Raw genomic sequence first — 26,996 nt, 5'->3', positions numbered from 1 at the left:
TTCAGTGGCCTCCAAATCTCTCCCAGCCTACTCTGACTTTACAGAATTCATACATTTCATCTGGCTGTTGTTGCTTCCTCTGTGTTATTTTGCGGTTTATGTATTTTGATATTTGCTTTGAGGGGGCCCGGGCTTGCGAACACCGGCCTGAGAAACGCCTCCTTCTTGCCAAAGACTGTGGCATGCGTGTGGCGAGGGGGCCGGGGACTTTGCCAGTCTCTGTGAAGCCCCATGTTTGTCAGGAGCAGAACGAGAAGCACAGGGGTGCCCACAGACCCGGGCTTCTGCTGGCTGAAATTCTGTGTGCTCTCCTTGTCCCCTGGAGCTCACCTGGAGTGTATATTGTCATTCACAGGATGTGAAAGTGCTGTACAAACAGCTGGCAGGGTCTGAGCTGGAACAAATGGGTGTACCCATCGGCACTGGTCTGGACGACATCCTTGAGACCATCAGGATCCACTGGGAGAAAGATGTCGAAAAGAACCGGGCGGAAGCAGGGGCCTTGCTCCAAGCCAAGGTGAGGCAGGACCTGCTCCCTGTGCAGGAGGTCAAGCAAAGGTGAAAAGCAGTCAACATAGGAGAGAAGAAATGCAACATTTTTGATCTCATTAGACATAAGAGAAATACAATTTAAAATAGTAACATTTTGCTTCCCTGTCTAAAGGTAACATGTTGAAAATGGTAATACTCAATGCCCACAAGTGCGTGGTGAAGTAGGTTCTCCCCTATATTACTGAGGAGTATAAAAGCTACTATGACATCTTTGAGCAAGGGAATTGATGATCTGTATCGAGAATCTTGAAATGCCCCTACCTACCAGTTGAAGAATCTAGACACTGTCCTAAAGAAATAATTGAAAATATAGATAAAATTTATATCTAAATGTATTCACTGAAGCATTCATTATAAGAATGAAAAAAATTAGGCGGAAAGCACATAAATGTTTAATAATAAGAGTAAGGCTAAGCCACAACCTTTCCATGCAATGAAATACGAGGGAGCTATTAGAAATATTTACGAAGCATTTATAACAACATGGGAAATGCTCACGTAATAAGGTCAAGTGGAGGAAATAAGAGAGTACAGCAGGGTATGTACCAGGAACCAACAAACTTTTTCTGTCAAGCACCAAACAATAAATATGAGGCTTCCTGGGCCTGATAATCTATTACAACTATTCAACTCTGCCCTGGTAGTGTGAAAGACAAAAGGTAACACATAAGGGGCGCCTGGGTGGCTCAGTCGTTAAGCGTCTGCCTTCGGCTCAGGTCATGGTTCCAGGGTCCTGGGATCGAGCCCCACATCGGGCTCCCTGCTCCACAGGAAGCCTGCTTCTCCCTCTCCCACTCCCCCTGCCTGTGTTCCCTCTCTCACTGTGTCTCTCTCTCTGTCAAATAAAAAAAAAAAAAATCTTAAAAAAAAAAAAAAAAAGGTAACACATAAGCATGGCTCTGTTCCAATAAAACTTTATTTATAGAAACAAAAAGTAGGCTGGATTCACCTGCAGGCTGCAGTTGGCCAACCCCTGGTAGACATAGTAGAAAGCACTCAAACAAAGAAATGAGGCATCAAGAAAAAATTAGAAAGAAAACATTAAAATGTATTGGTGTTAACAGTGGTTGTCTTTGGGGGAGGGACCTATGTGACATGTTGAGATGTTTTTTTCTTTCTTGTTTTTGAATATAATATTTTTTCAAGTTTTTCTTAAGCAGTATGAGTTATATGCATGGAGGGAAACATCTTTTATTAAACCTGGTAAATAATAAAGGAATTAACCAGAACATAGAATGCACAGGATTTGTTCTTCCTTTCTCCATCTCCCATCCATGTATGACTTGGGGATTCTGAGGCACCGGGCGAGAAGAACAGAAGAGGAAGGAAAGTGTAGAGAACGTATGAAAAATAAGGTAGCTTATTTTTTTGAGAGAAAGCAAGCAGGCTCTTCCTGTGCTCTGGGTTACTGTTCAGTAGGTCTCAATCCCAGCTGCACAGCAGAATTATCCCAGAGCATTTTCAAGAATGCTCATGCCCAGGCCCCATCTAAGGCCAATTAAATCAGAAGAAGGAGAGGGACTTTGTGACTTTTTTTCCAACTCTCTGGATGATTCGAATATTCAGCCAGGCTTGAGAGCCACCAGAGTTTATAAAAGCTACCAAAAAACAAAAAAACCCAAGGAAGACCTTTTCTGTTCTTTGTTCTCCCATGCCCCCTCAGTCCCCTGCCCCCTCAGTATCAACAGGAACCTTCCCAGCAGGGTCTTCACCAATTCTGGATCCATCAAAAACATCTTTACTCCGCCATATCTCCAACCCCCCATCTCCTTTCAACAGCCCCTTTTCTTTCTGACCTTAATTCCTTGAGCCAGGTCACTGCAAACTCTTTTTAGGGCAAACAGTGCCTAGTAACCTCACAACAGGCAGTCTCCCACCCGCCCCCCCAACCAGGTGAGAGGGGGAACAACACAAAGGGAAAGTGAAACCCAACCATAGATTTGGTTTTGGTCCGTTGCTTCTTTTTTAAGAGACTCATGAATATTCATAATTCATGACCTTAGCCACCAGAGCATCCCCTTTCTTCACTTCAGAGGTGAGGAAACAGATTGAGAGAGGGCAGCTGATGTCCTGAGGTCACATGACTGGCTGGCAGCACCGTCGTTCAGCCCTCCTGGCTCTAGGGCCAGGCACCTTTTCTCCACATTGGGTAGTCGGTCCTCCTCCGCTCTGGTTCCCAAAGCGAGAGCTCTGTGGCCCAGGAGTTTGCAACCTTGCTTTTGTCCCAACACTCCTGGGGCATACCCCACACTGCAGTGATTATTTATTTAGGGAAGGGGGATGGGGCATGGTAAAGAACAGAAAGAAATCCTGCATAGTGTGAAAAAGAAAAAATCCTGACCATTATTACTCACCCTTCACCCTCTTGAGAATCATCACCAGCCCAACGGTAATTCAAGCATTAATTCTGAGCAGATTCATTAGTGTTTTTTTTTTTTAATAGAGTAATCTGAAAGCTACATCTCAGAGAAAACAGACAGTACTTGTTTTCATTTGGCTGATGCTACCGGGGCCTCTTGCAGAGAGGTGGAGATCAGAAAATATTTGCAGAATGAGTGAATTCCTCTGATCGTCAACAGAGATCAGAACTGACAGCCAGAAGTCCTCCAATAAATAGTTTTGTCAGTTGCTGTCATGCCCTTGGGGGCTGACATTTGCCCATCCTGAGCACCTCTTGTCGGTTTCTTGGCAGCAAAGCATAAGTGTGTAATGGCTTAGCAGACACTCCTTTCAAACCTTTTGCAGAGAGCGTACAGACATGTATTTAATTACCTTTCAGCCTGGGGAGGCTGAAAATTAATTGACATGATTAATTTGTGTCTTTGTTTAGGTTTCCCCAGAAACTGACCCTGTGTGAGACAAATATTAAAGAGGAAATTATTTATCTGGAAGTTGGGGGAGGAGGGGGACAAAAATACCAGTAGAGAAGAAGCAGAGAAGGGAACCAACAAAGAACTCACTAACCAACCAGCACCCACTGTGGGAGACAGGACTCTGCACCCACAGGGTTTCTGGGGAACAGTACAGAATACAAGAGAGGGGAAAGGTGAGGAAGCTGGAGTAGTAATACCATCCCCATCAGACATCTGCCGTCTGCTAGCAGAGTGACCTTTCAAAGACTTCAGAGAAAGCTCTCCCAGGCAAAGGGTAGAATCTGGCAGTGGAATGGAAGGGTGGGGAGAACCACATGTTCTGGGATAAAGGTTCCTGAGGGATAGAGGTGGATGCCATCAGTATCTGTTCCCAAGTTATCTGCTAACTCCTCTTAAGTCATTAAGCTTATAAAGAGGTTCGGGCTAGGTTCTCTCCAGCCTCGGCCATGGATGTTGGGAACTTTGGTAGTCCAGCTTTTGGAGCTTCTCAAGTTCTCAACATAACTCCATGTTTGGGGGGGTGGGGTCAGTTTTGTCCAGAGAATTTCTGGAGGGTCTTCCAGGCCGGCCCTCCCTTGTCTGCTTGTTGTGGTTACCCAGCCCTAGGTATTTGGGGATGCTTGGGGAACCACAGACAACATGCCATCCCACCCTCCAGACCTCTTGGCTACCCACGGAATACATTCCCCAGTCTGCAACCCACAGACCCTAAACAGGCCACCTTGGGGAATATGGGAGAGCCTCTATCATTCACCTCTTTCCTAGCATTCCTATGCTGAGATGTTTCCATTCTGTAGCAGCAAGACAAGCTCTGTTTTGCGTTCTTAACCTCCTCCCTGGGATCTTCTTCCCAGGGAAGGGCTCCACACACTCACTCCTGGAAGCCTCTTCTCTGTCCCTTGTTCACCAAATTGGGAGGATGTGTACAATAACCAAAGGCTTATTCAATTACCAGCACCAGCTGGTGTGGTAGGGTAGGAGGTGCCGACAAGAGAGAACTCAGCTTCCTTTCAATAGCCCCTAGTGGCCAGGAACCCCACAGCAAATGCACCCATGCTGTCTCTTCTGATAGTGGTCTGCACTTGCCTCAGATCAGTTCAAGGGATTCGTGGTCAGGAACTTTAAGGGAGCTGTAACCATCATGCCTTAAACAGCCAGGTGTGGAGACAGTTGAGCATGGAGAGGTGAACAGATGGAGATGAATCGTGAGGTTTCTGGTTATTGATAGGCTTAGAACTGGAAGAGACATTAGCCACTGACTAGAGCAGTGTCCTCTAGTAGCAATTTCTGTGAGGATAGGACTGTTGTGTAGTCTGCACAGCTATCCAGTATGTGAGCCACTGGCCACATGCACTGTTGAGCACTGGGAATGTGCCTGATCCAGCTGAGAAACTAAGCTTTTAATTTTATTTAACATTTATTAATCTTTATCTAAATAGCTACGTGTGGCTAGTGGCTACCATGTTGGACAACATAGGTCTAGATCTAACCATGAACAGATTAGGAACCTTAGATAACATGTCTCCATATCATCCACATTCACAAACAATAATTTCCCCTGAAAGGGCAAATATTTTATATAGGCTGCCATATCGACACCCTCTCTTTGCTTGCTTGTACAAAGAAGAGTGAATATTTTCTAGAATATATGAAATTGGATTGGAATGGGTTTCTACTAGTCAACTGGGGTCACTGGCTCTAGATGACAAGATGGCCCGATGTGGTATCACCACGAGAGCCAACTGGGAGAGTTCCTTTCAAGGAGAACAGAAAGAGCAGAACCCCTAAAAGCATCTGTAATCTAGGGGTCCCTGTGTGTTGATGAGTTGGCTATAATCCCTGATGTCTCTTCAGTGAAACAAGCCATGGTCTATTCTGGTGTGCTTCCTGCAAGCACTGAAGGGGAGTCCTTTAGCCTTTCTAGTATGTCTCAGGGAGGGCTTTGCAAAAGGGCCCAGCTCACTTTTATTTCATTTTTCATATACTTGGATTTTATGTAAGCATTTTTAATATATAATACCTTCACTTGTTTCAAAGTTCAAAATGTACAAAATGATACACAGTGAAAAATGACATCCAACCCATGTCCCAGCCACCCAGTTCTTTTCTACAGGGTCAGTCAATGTTATCCTTTTACTATGAGTCCTTTCAGAGATACCTTATGCACATCCAAGGAAATATGTATATATTCTCTCTCTCTCTTTACACAAATAGTAGTATTCAGAACATGCTGCTTTTTAGATGGCATGATATTATACCACAGTGGGCAGCAAACTGTGGCCCACAAGCCAAATCTCACCCACTGCCTGTTTTAAATAAGTTTTTTTTTTTTTTTTAAGATTTTATTTATTTATCCAGGAGAGAGAGAGAGAGAGAGGCAGAGGCAGAGGGAGAAGCAGGCTCCCCGCGGAGCAGGGAGCCCTATGCGGGACTCGATCCCAGGACCCTGGGATCATGACCTGAGCTGAAGGCAGACGCTTAACCGACTGAGCCACCCAGGCGTCCCTAAATAAGTTTTATTGAAACCCAGCTTTGCTCATTCACTTATATATTGTCTATGGCTGCATTTGCATACACCAGCAGAGTGGAATAGTTGCAATGGAGGCCATATGGTCTGCTAAACCTGAAATATTTACTATCTGGCCCTCAACAGAAAAAAATGCCTGTTCTAGCAATGGATATCCCAGGATTTATTTAATGTCCTGCTGATCAATATTTAGGTGGCTTCCAATCTTTTGCCTTTATACATTAGAATATGTATGTCCCTCATTCCCCAATATAGAAATATATCTGCTGGATAAATTCATAAGATGTGGAATTGCAGGGTCAAAAATTATGCACAGTAGTAATTTTGATAAATATTGTCAATTACCCTCAGGAAAGGTTGTAACAATTTACGTTCTCATCAGAAATGTTTGAGAGTGCCCATTTCCCCACATCCTCACCAATACTGTGAGTTCTCATACCTTGTGATCCTTGTCAATATTAGAGGTAAAACATGGTTTTTCAGTGCAGTTTTATTTTGCATTTCTCATATTATAAGGAAGGTGGAACATCTTTTTACATGCTGAATTCCAGCCATATTTGTTCTTGTGTATACTATCAGATCATATCCCTTGCCCATTTTTATTAGGTCTTGGACTTTTTAGTACTGGTTTGTAGTGACTCTTTGTACACAGGAGAAATTAGTCCTCTCCCTGCAATATGTTGTAAATATGTCCCCAGCTTGTCAATTGTCTTTTTACTTAAGTTATGATGGTTCCAGGTGGCTCTCAAAAGATATTGTTAGCCAATAAGGCAGGGTTACTATAGGAGCTGGGAGGCCAGGATTGGGTTCCCGTCACTGTATGTTACAGGAGCATAGCCAAGCTGGTTAGAGCTGGGAGACAGAGTGAAGGCAATCAAAGTAGTTGTTAAAAGGGAAACTAAAGAGACTGTTGCATTGAGGTAGGCCCTGCCTATCTTTCACCTGTTCTTTACCCTTACCCAGCACAACATGTATATTGTAGAGGGCAATTCCAGGCTCTCAGCCTCCACGTTGTGTTTCCAACCCCACAACTGGTTGACAACCAATATTTGAGTGACTATCTATATAGAGGATCCCCCGACACGGTAAACTCTACATACTACCAAGAAATCTGCACTCACTCGCTCATTCAGACTCCATTTGTCAAGCACAAAGCAGGTGCCAGGCCTCGTGCATGGGGCTGTGGGCACAAAGTCCCTGGCCATTCCTGGCCACCCGATTCTGAGATCTCAAAGCTATCTTTGGTATTTCTCAATGGTATTTCTTTCCCATGAAAAGGGTAGGGACCTTACTTCCAAAATAAGAGACTTGCAAAGATAAAATAACCCAAATCCCTGAGAAATTAAAGTAGTATGGGCGCCTGGGTGGCTCAGTTGGTTAAGCGACTGCCTTCGGCTCAGGTCATGATCCCGGAGTCCTGGGATCGAGTCCCACATCGGGCTCCCGGCTCGGCGGGGAGCCTGCTTCTCCCTCTGACCCTATCCCCTCTCATGCTGTTTCTCTCTCTCTCTCTCAAATAAATAAATAAATAAATAAAATCTTTAAAGTAGTATGGTTTGCGTTCAACACTTATCAGTCTCTGAGAAGAGACAGAGCAGAGGAGTCCCTTCTTCAGAATGGGATGATCTCCATGAACCAGAAGAAAAATACTATCGTTTAAACTTCTTCAATAATACCTTAAGAAGAAAAACATATTTTTCTCTTTGGAACCACACTCACTGCTGAGCCTGTTCCGCCGCCTTCTTCAGCAGTGTACCCTTCCTTATGACCGAGGGGCAGCAAGTCTGCAAAGCCAGGTGTCCCTCGGTGTGTCCTTGGGCAGCTTCCGCTGAGGCTGGGAATTGGTCCCATAGCCTTTTGTGAGCTGCTTCAATGGCCAGGCAGTTCTTGTGTCAATCAATTCAAGGAGACACTTGGCTTAGCCTCGCCAGGCCAGCCCTCCTGCCAACACTAAAGTTCCACCGAGTGAGACATGTACTTCTTTTTAGTTCCCACTAAGGAGAACTCGTGTCTCAGGTGAAACCAGATGGCATCCAGCCTTCTCCCAAATAAATCCTACGTCTGGCTCGAGTAGGTCAGGGGTGTGGGTGCTGTTTGTCCACAGCTATCCTTAGCTAAATAACATTTATATGATACCCCATGGTCATTATAATACTGATAGCTAATCCTCCTAATGAAAAGGAGGTGAGATTTCATTCCATTGCTGGTGGACCCTCCATTTCCATAGTCCCTAACATGTCCCTAGGACACACTGTGGACCTTCAGTAAATGTGTTGAGCGTGCCTGAGGTGTAAAGCACCATGTTAGGTCCCCAGGGCAGACAGAGGCGTCAGGAAGAAGTTGTCCCCCGCACACAAGGTACCTACAATCTAGTGCGAGTTTGGCTGAGTGCAGGTGGCAGGAAACGGAGAGAAAGACCATTCTTCTCCAAGGCAGAAGACAACATGCTTGAGAACAGCTCCAGCAGAGCATTTAGTAAGCGTGTACCAAGTGCCCAGACCAGGCTCTAAGCCCCTGATAGGCCTGTTCTCCTTTCATCTTCCCACCAGGAGTTAGGTATTATGATCTTATCCATTTCATAGAGGAGGGGACTAAGGCACAGAGAGGTTAGTCACTTCCCCAAGAACACACGGTTCCAAAGTGGTGGAACTGAGATTCAGACCACACTTTCTGACTCCAGAATCATCACTCTGAACAGCTAGGTTGTCCTGGACAGATCACATGGAGTGCGGGGGAGTCTTGATTCAGTGTCTCATGGAATGTGAGGTTGAGAGGCCTTTGTCTTGAGGGTCCAGAAGGTTAGGCCAGACCTTTGTCATGATCTTCCCAAACCATGATTCTGTGCCCTCCCTGTGGGATAAGATTCCTCTGTGATACAAGACGGGGAACCCCTGTATCCCCAAGGAATCCACTGCTTTCCCTTTTTCCATGATAGTGAACACCATGAGATTAGTGTGATCCTGTGAGGTCTAAGAGGCTGCAGAGCAAGGCAGTCAGCTGTACTCGGCAGCAGAGCAAGGCTCTTGTAAAGCTCTTGTTCACCAGCTGCCAAAACAGAGAGCTTGAGCGGACTGGCTGAAATCCACACAGCAACTGCTGGAGAAAGGCAGAGTACACATTTCAGCCTCTCAGCACTCATCTTGGACACATGTTCTGCTAAGAACACCCCTGCATAGCAGAGGGATGGGTTTGGAGATGGCCCTTTTCCCCCTCCATGTGGGGACTCTCAAATACTTCCTCCGACTTACTCCAAAGCAGGCTGCTTTGCTTCTCTCCCATCCATCTTCCATGTGCACTTAATTTAAATTTTTTTATTCAAAATTTTTTACCCTATTTCAAAGTGTCAATATGCTCTCCTGTCCCAGAAATATAGATGGAGTGCAAACATGGCAGCCTAGCCCCTGCACAGCAGAGCCAAGATTTCAGGCTGGCTTGAAAGCCTGGGGACCAACATATTTGAATCTCATTACACATCCTAGCGACTGCACTGAGCAACAAACACAGTCCTACCTTCCTATCCTCAGGGTCTAGAATGACACACCTGCTGTATGGTCTGTGAGGAGAAATCCTGAAGGCATTGGGTTGAAATGGAAATAGAAGTAATTATTAATCAGAAAGCATAACTCTAAAAAGCCATTGGAGAAGAGCAGGTAATACATTTAGGTGAGTTAAAGCAGTTGACTGTCCCCAGATGAAAGGCAAGTATCACTTGTAAGCTGATTTGAGAAGGTATTGGGCATGATATAAAATGACACTGAATCTCATAGTGATCAAATTCATTTTTTTCTCTTTCAATCTTAATTAAACTGTATAAGAAAGAGTCCATTTGGTGCCAGTAGGTCATTAACACTTCTCTTATACTCATCAGTCTCATGTTTCAACAAAGAGAAAGCAGGCTTTGGGACTCAGCAACATGGTGGGCAGCATTTGCTCAAATATAATAACATTGGTTTATTTTAATTTTATTAATTTTTCAGCTATTTGTTGTCTATGACCAGTGATACAGTTTTACAGTTTTATTGGTTTCCGTAGCAATCTAGAACTTTGTTCCCATGGACCAGGCATCACATGGGAGTTTTAAATGCAGATTCCTGGGCCCACTCAGATCTCCTGAACCAGAACCTGCATTTTCACAAGCTCCCTGGATGATCCTGATGCACATAAAATTTGAGACCTTATCTACAGTTTCCATTTTAAACACATTTATCTACAAAGAAAAAGTGAATCAATTTAAATAAAAATTGTTTGAGTCAGTATTCATATATGTGAAAAACCATGCTGCTTGTCGAATGTTTGGGAAACACTCCGATAGAGCATTCATCCCCCCAGAGACCAGTGCATACCTCTGAATACAGACCACTCATTGTCTGGGTTCAGAGGAGGGCAGATCATCTGGGGAACTGTGGTGATAGCCTTGGCCAGTGGATTTACCCCAACCCACCTACCTAGGCTTTGAAATTTGCCTTCAGTGGGACTTGACTTCCACTCGTGCCCGCTTCTTACCCAGGGTGTGCTGGTATGTTTCATATCTGCTCTCCGAGGACAAATGTAAGCATGTGTATTTATGTGCTGGTCAGATTCACAATACCACGTAAAGGAACATAGAAGTTTCTGTTGATGTTTTCTTTATATAATTTTAGAGATAACATAAATTTTAGGATAAAATATGTACTTTGCTTTTCCGTTTGCACCTATACTTTCAGTGTGACTAGCTATTTCTTGCAAAATCTGCCAACTGTTTTTATAATTCTGTCATCGACAATAATGTCACAAAATCAGATTACAAAATATGCTCGATTATTAATATCCAATTAAGCAAAAAGTCACATCAATGATAAATGAGGATAGCTCTGATATGAATTTTGGTTGATATTTCCATTAACCTTAATGAGTCCTTTCATCAATGATATGAGTAACTTCTTTTAAATCAGATAATGGTTTGTAAATACTGGAAAGATATTCCCTCTAATTTTTTTGCTATTCATAATGTGACAGCTATAGACATGACCCATTTTAAGTTTAATCTGCTTTATTAACATTTTCTGCATCCCTTTAAGTCTAGACAGTCAGCAAAACAACAGTTCAATCCCTGATTTGTAGTGTTTGCCAATTTCCATGAGGTAAATAACTCTCACCACAGCTGATTTCAAACTCCTAAGTTGAGGTAAATAAGCACAGAGTTTGGAAGAGATGCTCAGAAGCTCAGCATTAAATGTCATTTCTACCACACAGCTACCATCGATATAAATAACTTTGATAGCACAGATAATGATAAAATGTAAATAAATTAGCAAGTGATGTGTTTGGAGTATTTGTTACCATTTTAACATAACTTAATTGTAAGTGGATATAATTTAATTTTTAATAATAGCTGTGTTTACCGACCAGCTTACAAACTTCCTGAAAATTTAACCCTCTGCTCTCAAGAGCTCTCAGGAGCGGGCTCCAGCTGCCGGCTGACCCCCTGGCCGCTCTGTGCACCTGCACCTCCCAGCTCCATCTGTCTGCTGGAACCCGGCCCGCCCACCGCCCAGCCACCCACACGGCCCACCGGGCCAAGTCCCAACCCCAAAGACAGGGAGAGAAACGGGGCGACCCATCACAGCAGGACTTGACAGACCACGAGGAAGTTTTAGAGGGGTCCACCTTCACTTTGGGGAAGACAGCTCCACTTTTGGGGGTCTTGATGGATTGGCAGAAGCAGCGGCTTTCAAACCTGGTTGAGAGCACAGTTCTGGCGTCAGCCGCGGCAGGGAGTCCAGCTCTGTCCCTTATAAGTCATACGATCTTGAGTAAATAATTCAGTCTCTCTGCCTCGGTTTCCTCACGTAAAATAAGAGTAACAATGACACTTGCTTCATAGAGTCGTGAAGATTAACTGAAATAATGGACTTAACACTGTTAATGGAGTGCTTGGCACAAAATAAGTGCTTAACGTGTATTAGTTATCAGTAGTAGTATCCAACCTACAGTGGCTTTTACAAACTCATTTTTGGCTAATATTACTTTTTACGTATAGAAAAATATATGCAGTCACTATTTGCGAACTTTTAAGGTTCTAAAAGTTTCCGCATGTATAACCTAATGGAAGCCTCATAGGTACTCTACTCGCTGTCATTTGCTTTCTGTGGACAGGGACTGGGGCTCAGAGAGGCTGAATCATGGTCCAGGGACACACAGCCATGGACTGACCAGTCTGAGCTGGGCCCACAACTTCCATTCTCCTTTAGCTGATCCCAGACTTTTAATGGACATTTTTGTTGACCTCTTTCTAGCTCTCACACAGGAAGAACTACACCTGAGATATGAGCCCTTTGACCTGGGTTTTCTTAGTCAGTCAGTTAAATTGGACTATTTTTGCATAACCCTATAAATAAGTATTCATATGTAGTAAAAATGGTCAATCCAGACAGCCAGTAAACTAGGAGAGAAAACAGGTTTTTTTTTTCTCCCGTATCACTGGCTTAGAGACATGCGTCAGAATGTACCAAAGATGAATGAAGGTGATCTCTAGTTTTTCCCCTTTCCTCCAGCAGAGAGAAAGAGTAGCAATGACCTATCCCCTGAAAGTATGGGAAAGAATCAGACTATGTCCTTGCTGAGGGAGAAATTGCGAAACACAGGCCTTCCCCTAGTGTTCATAGTTGTGGCCAGACTGGTTTTTACAAGGAAACGGGGACTATCAGACCAACTTGGATAGTTCCTCATTTGAAGAAGGTGTGGGGCAATCAGCACTGACTGACAGCGTTGGAACCGGTTACGAGTTCTCTGAAAGGCAATTTGGCAACATCCATCAAAATGGCAAATGCATACCCTTTGACTCAGCAGTCCCGCTGCAGGGATTTACCCCTCAGAGATACTCCCGTGTGTGGAAAGTGAGGGTTGTAGGGTTATTCTTTACACCATTGTTTGTAACAGGCGAAGACTGGAAACAATCTAAGCGCGCATCAGTACAGGGCTTCTGAATAATTACGGTACTTCCAAACAAGGCAGTATTATGGAGCCATTGAAAAGAATGTAACTGATCTATATATACTGGTAGAGAATATTTTCTAAGATATATTAAGTACCAAGGCAAGGAGAGGATGATCATATATATTTACTTATAAATATATGAAATATTTCTGGAAAGAGGTATAAGAAACTGGAAACAGAAGAACTGGGTAATTAAAGCATAGGGACAGAAGGAGACTTTCTTCTATAAATCCTTCAGAAAAAGCTTTTGAATTGTATTCTACTTGCATGTACTCTGTGTTCAAACTAAATAAACGCTTGGATACAAATGGGTGGGGGCGCCTGTGGAAAAAGAGGGATTTTTCCATCTGCCAGTTGTTTGCTCTGAGTCAGAGGCCGTGGAGCGGTCCCTGGGGAGGGCGAGAGGGAAGGCGGGGTTCGGGCTGTCCACGCTCCCCTGCTCACGCGGAGACCTGGCCCTCCACAGCAACAGGCAGAGGTGGCCCGCCGGGCGCAGACGCAGGAAGACAAGCTGGCCGCTGCCCTCAGGCTGGAGCTGCACAACACTTCGTGCCGGGTCCAGAGCCTCCAGGCCGAGACGGAATCCTTGAGGGCCCTGGTGAGTGGGCTGGGAGAGCCCCGGCATTTCTTATGTCAATTTTAACTCTCAACTGTTGAGCTGTAGTCATCTGGGTCGGAGTTCGCAAGAGATTCCCACCTCCCAGCATGTTGAGTCTTGAGGCCGGAAAGGGTCAGCTGATACCGAACCACAAGTATAGTGAACGCTGTTAGTGCCCCACCGAAATACCCGACACCAGGCCACCGCTGTGAAGCTTACACCCCTAGATGCCCCACTTGGCCAGAGAATGGGCCTCAGCCAAACAGTGGACACCTGGCCTGGGCGGTTAGGCCCGCCTCCTCTAGCCCTCAGCCAATGACTAGCTGAGGTGGGGTTTAAGAGCCCAGCCCGCTTGCTTCAGAGTGGAATGGGTTGCACCCTGTAATTCACACTCGCTGGCTCTCTGTGGGATCAGGCTGTACCAGATTCCAGTGGAGACTCCTCCTGGCTTAGCGCCTTCCTCTGCCCTATCCTGATTTCCTTGCTCCCCTTTTCTTGAGAGCAACCCCTTAATTATTTACATGTACCAGGATCCCTGCCTTAGGCTCTGCTTCTGGGGAACCCCAAACTAAGACTAGGAAGCTCCTCAGACTCACTGGGGTTTGTGGGAAGGTCTCTTGCATTATTTATTATTAGTAGTGATTAAAATAATTATTAATAATTTAGCAATTCACCCTCTGCTCTCTGGGGTCAACTGAAGTTATTAGGGTACCAAGCCCACAGCTCCTGCTCGATGCCCCCTGCGGGGGCCATGTGTACTGATTTGAACCACAAGTGTGTTGTCCACACTGGAGTGCATGAAGGGATGGTTCATGTAATCCTTGTGCAGCTGAGGTGGGTCTGGACTCCACCGAGGCCCAAGGAGCCCCTGTCTCCCATCAGCTTCAAGCCTTGGGAAAGTTCCAATACGATCACTAGTGCCCCTTTCTTCTACCACTCCCCATATACCCTCCTCATCTCAATTTTGCCACCCAAATCTGTTCCATCACCAAACCAGCAGCCCCACCTCCCAATGCAGTCTTAGTCTACCATCAAGTTAGCTCAAGGATTTATTCTAGTTGGTTCCCTCAGAAACAATGTTTTCAGTGCCCGTGGCCAAGATCATTCCATCACCCCCAGTTCCCCTCCTCACGTGTCTTCAGTTCCCTTGGGTCCATTGTCCTCTGGCCAACAAGGTCACAAGCTGCCCAGTCAGCTCAGGGAGATGTTCGTCTTGCCACAGCATAGCACAACATGATACACGTCTCGTTGCTACATTCTGTGATGGGATCAGGGTCAGTGCGAGGGGATGTGAGAAAAGGATTTGAGGTGAGAAAAATTGAGAAACTACAGCCTAAAACAATGCTACTTTAGCTTAAAAATTGTCTGAAAGACATTGCATTATTTACTAAGTTATGTGAATTTTATGCTCATCAGTTTTATTCCCCTGCCATAACCCTTGATCCTAATACTAGGAGTGCTGCCTTTTGCCCAAGTCCCTTTAAGCCTGGTTAAGGGGCTGCCATTTATTCCCCAGATGTCCTTGTGGCTGCCAAAATTGCCTTCTTCCAGTGATAAAAAGTGCCAGGCAGGGATGCCTGGGTGGCTCAGTCAGTTAAGCGGCTGCCTTCGACTCAGGTCATGATCTCAGGGTCCTGGGATCGAGCCCCGCATCGGGCTCCCTGCTCAGTGGGGAGCCTGCTTTTCCCTCTCCCTCTCCTGCTCCCCCTGCTTATGCTCTCTCACTCTCTTTGTCAAATAAATAAATAAAATCTTAAAAAAAAAAGTGCCAGGCAAAATATTGGGCATATACTCAACCTCACATCATCAGAAAAGCCTGGATGAATTGCACCTGGATGGAGGTGGCGCATTACTTAGCCACACATACACTGGCTGCCTACTGTGTGCTAAGCCCTCTGTGAGGTAGGTCCCAGGGACGTAAACATGAAGTGGATGGTTCCCATCCTCTAAAAGCTCATGACCAGATTGGGTTCCACCAAATGACTGAACACGGCAGAGGGTACTGTGCTCCCAGAGCAGTTGCTCCCAGCAGCCTCCGTTCTCAGCGAGCGCCAGCCTGCCCTCACCTCTGTCCTTCGCAGACGCTGTCACCTGCACCATTCTGCAGGTAAGGTTTAAGTCCCCAAACAGGAGATCTTCTGTCTTCTGTTTCCAGCCTCAAAATGTCTCTGAAGTTTTATCCACTCTCTCCTCCCTTCAGTAAACTTGCCCTGTCTACTGTTGCCCCCATCTGGGACATTCCTCTATCTACTGTCCCCTCTCTTCTGCATTTTCAGTGTCCCTCCCCCCTGAGATTGCCTGGGGGTAAAAGAGAAAGCCTTCCTTCGCCAGACCTTCCAGCACCACCCAGTGCTTGGGCTTCATTCACAGACCAGCCCAGATTCTGCAGGAAGGGAAATGCCTAGAACTCACCCTTTGCTCTCCTACACTTGAGCCTCTGGACATGTTCTTCCCATGGCTGCAAGGAGACCCCTCCCCCCAACTCTGCCCCCTCTACCTGTCCTCACACCCTTGGCACAGGTGAGGTAGAAGATACACAAGTGCTACACCCAACGAAAAGCCTAGATCCTGACTCCCACAGGTGGGATGACCTCTCCACCTGCCACCCATTTGCATTCAGAGCCCTGTGGTTCATGTGGTTATATCAGCTCATCCACTGACATCACATTAACTTCTTCAGGGCAGAGACCATGTCTAATTTGTTTCATGTCCCCAAAGCACTTGATGAGTGTCCAAAATGTAATTTCTTCAAAGAGATGCTAATAGTCATGAGAGCATGCTCACCTGCATTCTCTCATTGGACCCTCATAGAAACACTGAGAAGTGCAGGGGGCTGGGACTGACATCCCATTTTGCAGCAGAGCAAACTGTGGTTCAGGGGTTTGCCCATGAACAGGAGTAACAAGTGGAGGGGCTGAGCCCTTCTGGCTCTATTTCTCTACTAGACCACAGCAGGCTTCTGGAATTGGGGATTGGCACTCACTCTGGAATCTGGAATCTTGACTCCCCTACTCATTAGCGCAGTGACGTCTCTAAGATTCTGTTTTCTCACTTGCGAAGTGAGGATCTGTTTGGGTTATCATATGTATCTGCTGTGTTGGTGGCTTAAGACAACAGTAAAAAATGTGTTCAATTGAGGCGGAGTCCGGCAGAGACAGCTGGGCATCTGCTGGGGCCAGACCATCCAAGAATGGTGGCTTCCGCTCACATGTGTGGGGCCTCAGCTGTGCATCTCTTTTTCTCCCTCCATGGGGCCTGTCCAGGTGGCTAGCTCTGACTTCCTCAAATCATGGCAGTCATGTAGTCGGACTTCTGATGTGGCATCCGGCTTTCCTCAGGGCGCCCGCACAGAAGCTACCAGGCCTCTTAACACCTGGGCTTACAAGTCCCTGAATATCACTTATACAGAACTCTGTTGGTCTTAGCAGGCACGGGCCATCTCAGATCCCACAAGAAGAGAAAGAAACGCCACCTCTTGATGAGGCAGTGGCAAGGCCACCTAGAGAAAGAACACGTGGGATGGAGACAGGGATTGCAGCTGTCTTTGGAAATGTGATCTGCTGCCAGATGGAACAGAATTTACCTCATAAAGTCATGGGGATGATTGATGAAACAATGCAGGTCAAGCCCTTAGGACAGTGCCTGGCACAGAGTGAGCAGTCAATAAATGGTATCTATTACTGGTTATCATTGTAAAATTATTATTATAACCCCTGGTATAGCAATCCCAAGTTGGCATCATCTGATCACCTCACTTAAACCCCATGGTCCTGCCTGCTGGAACCAATCGAAAGAAAACTCACACCCCCAACCAGAAGACTTAGGAGTAGTGACATGCTGGCTGTGCTTGGGACCCAGGATGGGCTGCCTCTGTCCCCTGCTAGCTGGTAGATCAGAGCTCTGGTCCCTGGGCCTTACAGCCAAGGTTAGGAGCCCAGACAGCCATAATAAGAAGCACACCTTTCTGCAGCTTTCAAATGGACAGCTCAGTCCATCCAGCCATCCCTATTATCCTTGGTCAGAGCAGCCTGCCCACACACAGGGCCCCCGCAGCTCATACAAACCTCAGACAGGCGAGCTGGTGGCGCTTGCAGCCCCCTATGCCAGCAAGGCACTGTTTGTATTGGCAGCCAGGGACCCGTAATGGTGCTTAAAGCCTACTGAGCTCTGTGTTCCATCAGCTCAAATCAGGAATGGAGCTCAAGGCCAGAAATCACATAAGGTCACTATTTTTACTTTCTGGAGGGCTTAGCAATTCAATCTCCAGAAACTGGGGAATAAGTGTGCTTATTGTTGTGTTGTGCTGTGCTGCTGTGGGGGCTGGAACTGGGAGACGGGCGGCAGTGGCCTGGCTGCCATCACTCGAGCCCAAGCGTCTCTGTGAGAACCAGGCCAGGATGTCAGGGACTTAGCGGGGAAAGCTGGACCGGGACTCTGAGGATGGGACAAAAGAGACAGCAGACCTCTGATAGGCATTTCCACGAACCTACATTGGGCAATGGTTCCTAAGTCATCAAAGAAAACCTCAGGCCACATGGAGAAGTCACCTCTGAACATGGAGCAAAAACTGTAGACAGATGATCCAAACGTGATTCCATGAAAGTTTTTTCCAAATCACAGCTGTTACAGGTCCAATGTCAACACTAAACACTACAAACCAAGCAATTTCCTGAGGAACAAAGGAGGAAAACCCAGAGAGTTTGGAACAAGTGATTCTCAAAGTGCAGGTGGCCATTTCTGCATCTTCATTGCCATAGAGGGGTTTTCAGATCTCACCAAAATAATAACCCTAGACTAGATACTGATCCAGATTTTTTTTCTACTAGTCACATTTTTTGCCACCTGTAAGTGTACCTAGGATGGGAATCTGACTCAATATTCTTATATCCTATGGAATTAAGATGGTTTAAATAAGATGATATGGTGGCCCCTGCTTAACAGGAGCCATGATTCAAGATGGCATCCTGACCAAGAATCCTCCATTTCAACCACAGTAATCAAAAGGGTATGAAAAATCTCCTCTTAGGGGGCAGGGTACAGAAAGTTGTATTATTGAGATTTTACCTCAATTTGAAAAGATACTTATCTGTTGTTATGTGTCATATAAAAAAAGCCGGATGCTAAATTATAGGTGCACCATGATGACAACTATTAAAAAATGTTAAAGATAGATGCACACAGTTTTTTAAAGGTGTTTATTGGTCAGCCCTACAGTCTGCAAGGCTTGCTATATGGGAAGATGAGGTTTCCAGTCTAATGGGGAGACAGGTAGGGCAATAAGTGTAACCATAATAAAAGTGCTGTCATCCTGGCAACACACCCGTTTGAGCACCTACTCTGTGCCAGCCCCTGTCTTATCATGGGAGTTACAGAAACTTCCTTTCTGCTCTCAAGAGTTCACCGTCTAGTAGAGGAAACATGCCCCTAAGAAGCTCAGCCCACTATTACAAGTTTAAGGGCATGCAAGTACTTGGGCAGCCATGGAAACCCAAAGGAGGGGCCCCTAACCCGGCCTGGTGGGGGAAAGGGCAAGAGACAATCAAGGAAGTCTTCCTGGGGGAGGTGACCCCTAAGCTTGGACTTGGGGATGAGTAGGAATGATCCAGGTGAGAAGGAAGGGGAGATACAAATCCAGATTCGGACTTTCGACAGAGCACAGTGGCTGCTATGTGGAGAATGCAGGGGCAGGAGGAACTAGAGACCAAGAGATGAGCTACAAGCTACTGAGGTTACCCCAGGGTAGCAGTGATAAGCATCCATCCTGGGCACCGGTGCCTGGGGGAGAGAGGGCATAAATGTGAAAACTTTCCAGAATATATAAGAGGCAGGACTCCATGATGATTGAATCAGGGAGGGGAGGAAGATGAGGGACATGCCTTTGCCAGGTTTCTAGTCCATGCGAACTCACCAGCGGAAGCACAGATAGGAGAGGCAAACAGGTTCCGAAAGAAGCCAGTGGCTCCATTGTGGACATGTTGATTTGAGGTGCCCTTGGACTGTATACATTTCCAGGAAGAAATTCAGTAGCAGGTTTATGCTCAGGGGGAGAGGTCTGTCCTGGAAACATCAATGCAAGAGTCACCGGGAGAGAGACAACTAAAATCATGAGCGTGGCAGAGACCAACCAACGCAGGCGCAGGAAAAATGGCTCAGAGAGAAACGGGCTCAGGACGGGGCAGTGGGGAGCCCACAGGGAAGGGGCAGCAAGGGGAAGAGGCATTAGCCAAGGTGTGCTACTAACACACTAAAGAAAAACCTGCTGAGTGTATATAGGCCAGAGACATTCATTCTAACTCTGGCAATCTGGGCAAGCGTGCTGGAGGAGAAGGCATTTTAACTGAATGATGAAAGGGGTTTCAGCAGTGGAGGAGGAAAGGACCCCCCAGGGAGTGAGAACTCATGAGCAAAAAGGCCCAGAGGCAGTTCAGAGAGCAAGATTTGTTTGAAAAAAAACACCTGCAAACTGCCTCCCCTTGTGTGTATGTCAATTTCTCACTCTCATTTTTTTCTCACATTATCTTTCTCACTCATTCTCTCTCATCAGTATACTTCATCTTTCTGCCTCGCCTTCTTCCCCTTTTCTCTGTCTTCCTCCCCGGGCCCCCTCATCAGAAACATCAGTGAATTAGACTAAACAAGAGTCTGGCCTCCGGAGGAGGATTCATCATCCCCCCCGTAAGCCAGCGAGGCCATTGTCCTTGGAGTAACGGACAGCCCAGGCCCAGCGCAGCACTTCCCACAGCTGTGCCCACCTCCCTCTTCGAGGGTCCTGCCTGCGGCCTCGGGTGTGGACTGCGTTCTCTCTTTGGCAGAAACGAGGCCTGGAGAACACGTTGCACGACGCCAAGCACTGGCACGACATCGAGCTCCAGAGCCTGGGCGCCGTGGTCAGCAGGCTGGAGGCGGAGCTCAGGGAGATGCGCTGGGAAGCCGGGCAGCAGCAGGAGGCTCGCGAGCATCTCCGGGCGCGCAAGGCCCAGCTGCAGAGGGACGTGGCGTCCTACCACGCCCTGCTGGACAGGGAGGAGAGCTGGTAAGCCTCTCCTCGCCCCGCATTCCTGTGACAGCTCTACATACTCATGGGTTCGAAATTAGAAGTTTTTCAAACACTATAGAAGCAACTAAGGTAAGAAGGAGAAATCACCCTCAAACTCCCCAACACACACACGCGCGCGCACACACACTCCCACAGCCGGTGTCCTTGCAGGATTTTTTTTTCAAATGTATGCTTCTCAATTTACATTCAATTAATTAACATATAATGTATTATTGGTTTCAGAGGTACAGGTCTGTGATTCATCAGTCTTATATAACACCCAGTGCTCATTACATCGCGTGCCCTCCTTAATACCCATCACCCAGTTACCCCTTCCCTCCTTGTCCCTCCCCTCCAGCAACCCTCAGTTTGTTTCCTATGATTAAGAGTCTCTTATGGTTTGTCTCCCTCTCTGGTTTCATCTTGTTTTATTTTTTCCTCTCTTCCCCTATGATCCTCTGTTGTGTTTCTTAAATTCCACGTATCAGTGAGAGCCTATGATAATTGTCTTTCTCTGATTGACTTATTTCGCTTAACAAAATACCCTCTAGTTCCATCCATGTCATTGCAAATGGCAAGATTTCATTTTTTTGATGGCTGCATAATATTCCATTGTATATATATACCACATCTTCTTTATCCATTCATCCGTCGATGGACATCTGGGCTCTTTCCACAGTTTGGCTATTGTGGACATTGCTGCTATAAACATTGAGCTGCACGTGCCCCTTCGGATCCCTACATTTGTATCTTTGGGGTAAATGCCCAGTAGCGCAATTGCTGGGTCATAGGGTAGCTCTATTTTCAACTTTTTGAGGAACCTCCATACTGTTTTCCAGAGTGGCTGCACCAGCTTGCATTCCCACCAACAGTGTAGGAGGGTTCCCCTTTCTCCACATCCCCGCCAACATCTGTCGTTTCCTGACTTGTTAATTTTAGCCATTCTGACTGGTGTGAGGTGGTATCTCATTGAGGTTTTGATTTGTATTTCCCTGATGCCAAGTGATGTTGAGCACTTTTTCATGTGTCTGTTGGCCATTTGGATGTCTTCTTTGGAAAAATGTCTGTTCATGTCTTCCTTGCAGAATTTTTCTATTCGTATATTCACATCTGCAGATATACACATACACACACGGACATACTTCTACATGTTTGGACATACCGAGGACATACATGCTGTCTGTTAGGAGTACTTTCAGCTGCGGGTAATAGACCCTCATTAATGGGGCTACAAACCAATGCTCCTGAAACTTTAATGTGCACTCAGAACACCAAAACCTGAGCATATTTTATTTTTTATTGAACTATAATAAACATGCAGTATCATATTAGTTTCAGGTGTATGATATAATGATTCAACAGCTCTAGACATGACTCAGTGCTCATCAAGATAAGTGTGCTCTTAATCCCCTTCACCTGTTTCCCCCATCCCCTCCACCTCCCCTCTGGTTACCATCAGTTTGCTCTCTGTATTTAAGAGTCTGTTTTTTCACTCATAGGTAGAATTTAAGAACAAATGAACAAAGAAAAAAAGAGACAAACAAAAAAGCAGATTCTTAAATACAGAGAACAACCTGGGGACTTTTTTTTTTTAATGCAGACTCTGCTTCACTAGGTCTGGGGTAGGCCAGAAATTCTTCAAGTCTAACAAAGCTCCCAGGTGATGCCTATAACTGCTGGCCCACAAACCACACTCTGAGCGGCAAGGGCACAAACTGTGCTTATTTAAGAGTTCCAGAAATAAGGTGGTCTAGGCCCCTCAGTGATTTCATTAAGGTCCCAAGCTCTTTCATCTTCCTGATATACCATCCCTGATATATGGGCTTTTTGTCTTCATTTCATTACCCATGGTTGCCAGATACCTACCACAGCTCCAGACTCATATCTTCATTCATGGTAGAAGGGGAGGGAAGAGGGAGGCAGCTCTCTTCTTTTATCAGTGAAGGAAAAACATGTTGAGAAGGCCTCCAGTGGATTTTCCCTTACATCTCATTGACCATAACCTGCTCATATGAGCATACCTCCCTGCAAGGGATGCTGGGAAAGAAATTACTTAGCTTTTCCAGCCTCCATAGTGGAGAGAATCAAGGGGTAGGAATGGCATATATATTCTGTATACGTACATGTATGCACATGCACACAGGTATGTGTATATTCGCAGTCTTTTTTTAACGGGTAAGGATTCCAGGAGCATATGTGTAAGTCTTGGGATTCTGCTTCCTTGCCAGCTTGTTAAGGAAATCCAAGCTTTAGTCTATCATAATTCTGTATCTTCACTTTTCCCTCCAAAGTCCCTTCCAAGACATACATTGAATAATGAATAGAACATCAGCTCTGAGAGACAACTTAGTGATTACATAATCCAACCCCTCAATTTCAGAGAGAATACAAAAGCCCAGAGCAGAAAAGGATGTGTTTGTGATCACACGGGGAGGTGGAGGCAGAGCTGGGACTGGAGCCCAGGTCTCCTGGCTTCTCCAAGGTGCTATGTAACATTTTTCTTCCGAAGGCAAGAGAACTGTATAGAAGCAACAGAATCCTCCCTCTTTTCCAATAGAGAATATGTCATCCAGCTCCTTTCCGACTGTCTTTTTATTGCATTGATTTCTGCTGATTATAAAAGCTAGATGTTCCTAACAAAGCTCGTTTTCTCACATGTCCTTGAACATCTGAATATATACATAAAATTGTTTTAAACATATACAAAAAGTAATGAGTTAGGCTGAATTTACTTCAAGAATATAAGAACTCCACTAGTGAGTGCCCACTAGGTACCAGCTCAGTTTTAAGCTCTTTATCTTCATTTCTCCCCAAAACTCTGCCAGGATGACATCATTCTCCCCATTTTACAGACAGGAGACAAAGCCTCAGAGAGCTGAAGTCATTTGCCCAAGGTCACACTGCTAAAAACCATGGAACAGGGGTTTGAAACCCAAACTGCCTTGTTCCAAAGGCCAAATTCTTTCCATGAGACTCTTGCCTTTCCTGTACTCCCACTATGACCTCTTTACTAATTTTCATCATCTACAACTTCTCTCACTTGCGTTTTTTGTTTGTTTCAGCGAATGAAGGAACTTCTCTTTTCACGAAGAAAATGCTGCCTCCCTCACCAAGTGACCAGTGAAGTTCCTAGAGGAGTTTTCCCCACATCGCCTAGACTCCCACCACCACCCTACCCTCCCGAGCTGCATTCCTTGCTGGATTCCGTGGTTGATTCAGCTTAGTCTGAAAAGCATCCTGAAGTGGAGAGGGTCCTTCTGCCTTAATTTAAATAGTCTGTAGCTTGATCAACCTTCCTTGTCCCTCTCCAAATAAATGCTTTGTGTGTGGCTTCCAGTCTGCCCACCTTGTTCAACCCACTGTTAGGTGAAGATGGATAGCGCTTTACCTGCCTGGCTTTTTGCTCCCAGAGCCATTCTTAATGGCTTCTGCAGGGGTCCTTGAGCATGACGCCATCTACCTCGTCATCCAAGGGTCAGCTGCTCTTGGGTTTATGGACATAAACATGCGGCTTAAGCAAGACTTGTGCTCATGGCATGTAAGATTGCCATGGTTTGGGGGCAAAAACAACACTTTTGCTAGACAGGGGATTGGCCTGGTGCTTTGTTGAATATATCATGATCATAAGCATCACAGAGCATTCAGATCTCTCTCATGCACTCTGCACAGGCATATTCGTGCAGACTCACACATCTCACTGCGATGGCAGAGCATCTCTCAATCAGTTTAAATGGTACTTCAATTCAAGTCGGGGAGGGGGGTATTAATTAGGTTGTGGTTGCCTACCCCACTGGCAGCCTCAGAACTTTTTTCCAGGATCCTTCCCCCAGCCTTCTCAGGGCCTAGCCCAGCCAAATATAGTGTGTGAATCTGCCACCGACCCAGGCAAGACTCCCCTGCCTTCTGATTAAAACTGAAACCACCACCTGTGTCCTACCACAGGCTCTCAGTGTCTCCAAAACCACACACACAAAGCCCAGCCTTAATTTCTTAATTCTTCCCCCAAGCTTCTGTTAGTCCACCTGCCACACAGAATTACAGACCAAAATATCCACACGAGTCTGTCCTCCTAAGTGGCTAATCCAGACAGGGGGATGTGTCCAATATGGGCACATTCAAAGACACCCTCCCCCCACCCCTGGGGTTCCAAAGAGCCAAAGCCAACATAAACAAAAGAAACCTTCTTTACCCTTAAGAACGCTTAAAGGAGAAGCAAGGCAAGAAGTGGGGTCTCCTGGTTGACACCGCGCCAACTGGCTTTCCTTTTTGGTTTCTAGGATCAAAGGGATTGTATTAGCAAGTCATGTGGGCAGAACAGCTATTTACAGCTTGCACCACACCTTTACATAATTCTGTTTGTGGTCTGAGGCTCAGAAATAGTCAAGGCACCACCTGATGCTACATCTCTGCAAAGCACCAATCCCTGCACAGCTGCGCGCTCCCCGGTGCCCTCCGTGGAAGCAGTGGGTACAAGGGCCTCCCTGTAAGAGGGCATCGTGCACGGGCGAGCTATGCTGGATGCACTGAGGTCTGAATAGCCATTTTTCCAAAGAAAATAGATAAGTGGCCAACTGAGGTCTGTTTCTTTCCTTTCTTACTTGTTACAGTTAATTTTCTGCCCCCCCCCCCCAGCCAAGACCTAAATCCCTAACCTAAACACAGCTGGGGGGCCCCAAAACGTCAGCCGTCAAAAGGAGGTACTTCTGGGTCTGAATGGCCATGCGTTTTCCAGAACCTGGACGCTGTTTCAGCTATTGCACGGAGGGGAGAACGGATCCGCACATCCTCCCGCGTTTCCACCGGACAGCATGCTGCGCGGAGCCGCACACACCGCGTCTCCTCCGCCCCCTAATCTCAAAGAGCATCTGCCATAAATCATTAAGTTAATCATCCTTTGGCAGGGAGAGCCAGGGCAGACTGGGGCTTCCAGTTCTCAGCACGGTGTCTTGCTGTTTCTAATGAGGCTTCATTAACAGGTAAGAAAAGGCGCTGCTGGCCCCTGATTCCGCCAGGACCTTATTGAGCTCGGGCTTCCCCCACAACAGCCGGTAAAATTACACCTTGGCAGCAGCTCGCTGGCAGGTGGCAGGGATGCTTACTGCTCCTGTTGGTGTCAAGGACAGAGCATTTGTTCTGGAGCGGACCAGAGAAGGGCTTCCACGGGGCTCCTCCAAAAGCACAGACGCGCTGTTTCCAGACCAGGTAACGCCAGCGGCCTCCGGCCTCGTCCCTGGAGCACAGTGTAAACACCCAGGGAGACTGCTAGAACGCTCGTCCTTAGGCTTTCAGACCGGGAGCAAACTCACCTTCACTGTCATCCACAGCACTTCTGAGCACCTCCTGGCGCCCAGACATTTTGCTGGACTTTGAGGACAGCAGTAAACAGGAGACAGTTTCCGCCCCGGTGGGCTTACTGTCTCCCTGGGGAGCCTGAGTGTGCACATAAAAGGAAAAACAAAGCAAAACAGGCAGAGCATCACATTGCAGTTCGCGGGACCCCTTCATAGAATTCAGTTTATTATAGAAGGCATGGAAATAGACATCCAGATCTAATCTCTGTGGGATTTCAAGAATCATCAAGTAAGTCCCATGCTGGTTTCTGATGATCTCTAAATACCCCACAGATATTCTTTTTTTTCCTCCCAGATGTATTGAACTGTGATTGATGTTCAGCACTGTGCAAGTTTAAGGTGTATAATGAGTACCACCATCAGTTACCATCCATCATCTCCTTTAGATACAGAAAAAGAAAAAGAAAAATACATTGTTTCCTTGTGCTGGGAACTCTTGGGGTTTACTCTCTTAACTTTCATAGGTACCAGACAGCAGTGTTAGAGGCAGTCAGTCATCATGCTGTGTGAGGCATCCCTGGTACTTACTTATCTTCCAACTGGAAGTTTGTATCTTTTGACCACCTTCCTCCAACCCACCCCCTCCCACCTCTGCTAACCATAGATCTGATCTCTTTTTCTAGGCGTTTGTTTTTTAGGATTCCACAAACAACTGAGATCATACATTGTTTTTCTTTGTGTGCCTCATTTCACTTAGCATAATGCCCTTAAGGTCCACCGATGTTGTTGCAAATGACAGACTTTCCTGCTTTTTATGGCTAAATAATATTCCTCTGGGTATATGTGTGTGTGTATCTGTATATATCCCAACTTCTTTATCCATTCATCTGTCCAAGGACACTTAGGCTGCTTCCGTGTCTTGACTATTATAACTAATGCTGCTATGGATATGGGGGTGCAGAGATCTCCTTGACATAGTGTTTTCATTTCCTTCAAATATTGTCCCAGAAGGGGTTTTGTGGGATCATAGGGTAGTTCTATTTTTAACTTTTTGAGGAACCTCCATTCTGTTTTCCATGGTGGCTGCACCAGTTTGCATTCCCACCAGCAGTGCACGAGGGTGCCCTTTTCTCCGCATCCTCGC

The 26,996-nt window shown here is 46.1% G+C and overlaps 1 protein-coding gene across 1 annotated transcript in view; it reads left to right on the top strand.

Moving 5' to 3' along the window:
* Window positions 1-20,562, top strand: part of BFSP2 (beaded filament structural protein 2) — a 64,285-nt gene extending 43,723 nt beyond the window's left edge. The window contains exons 4-6 of the mRNA XM_021678704.1: window positions 356-517; window positions 13,394-13,525; window positions 20,338-20,562. Coding sequence (XP_021534379.1) covers window positions 356-517; window positions 13,394-13,525; window positions 20,338-20,562 — 519 coding nt within the window. The remainder of the gene's footprint in view (window positions 1-355; window positions 518-13,393; window positions 13,526-20,337) is intronic.
* The last annotated feature ends 6,434 nt before the right edge of the window (window positions 20,563-26,996 follow it).

The sequence above is a fragment of the Neomonachus schauinslandi genome, chromosome 1 (assembly GCF_002201575.2).
Source record: "Neomonachus schauinslandi chromosome 1, ASM220157v2, whole genome shotgun sequence".
Classification (NCBI taxonomy): Eukaryota; Metazoa; Chordata; class Mammalia; order Carnivora; family Phocidae; genus Neomonachus; species Neomonachus schauinslandi.
Note: the sequence above shows the minus strand (reverse complement) of the source record. Positions and strands in the feature narration are given on the sequence as shown.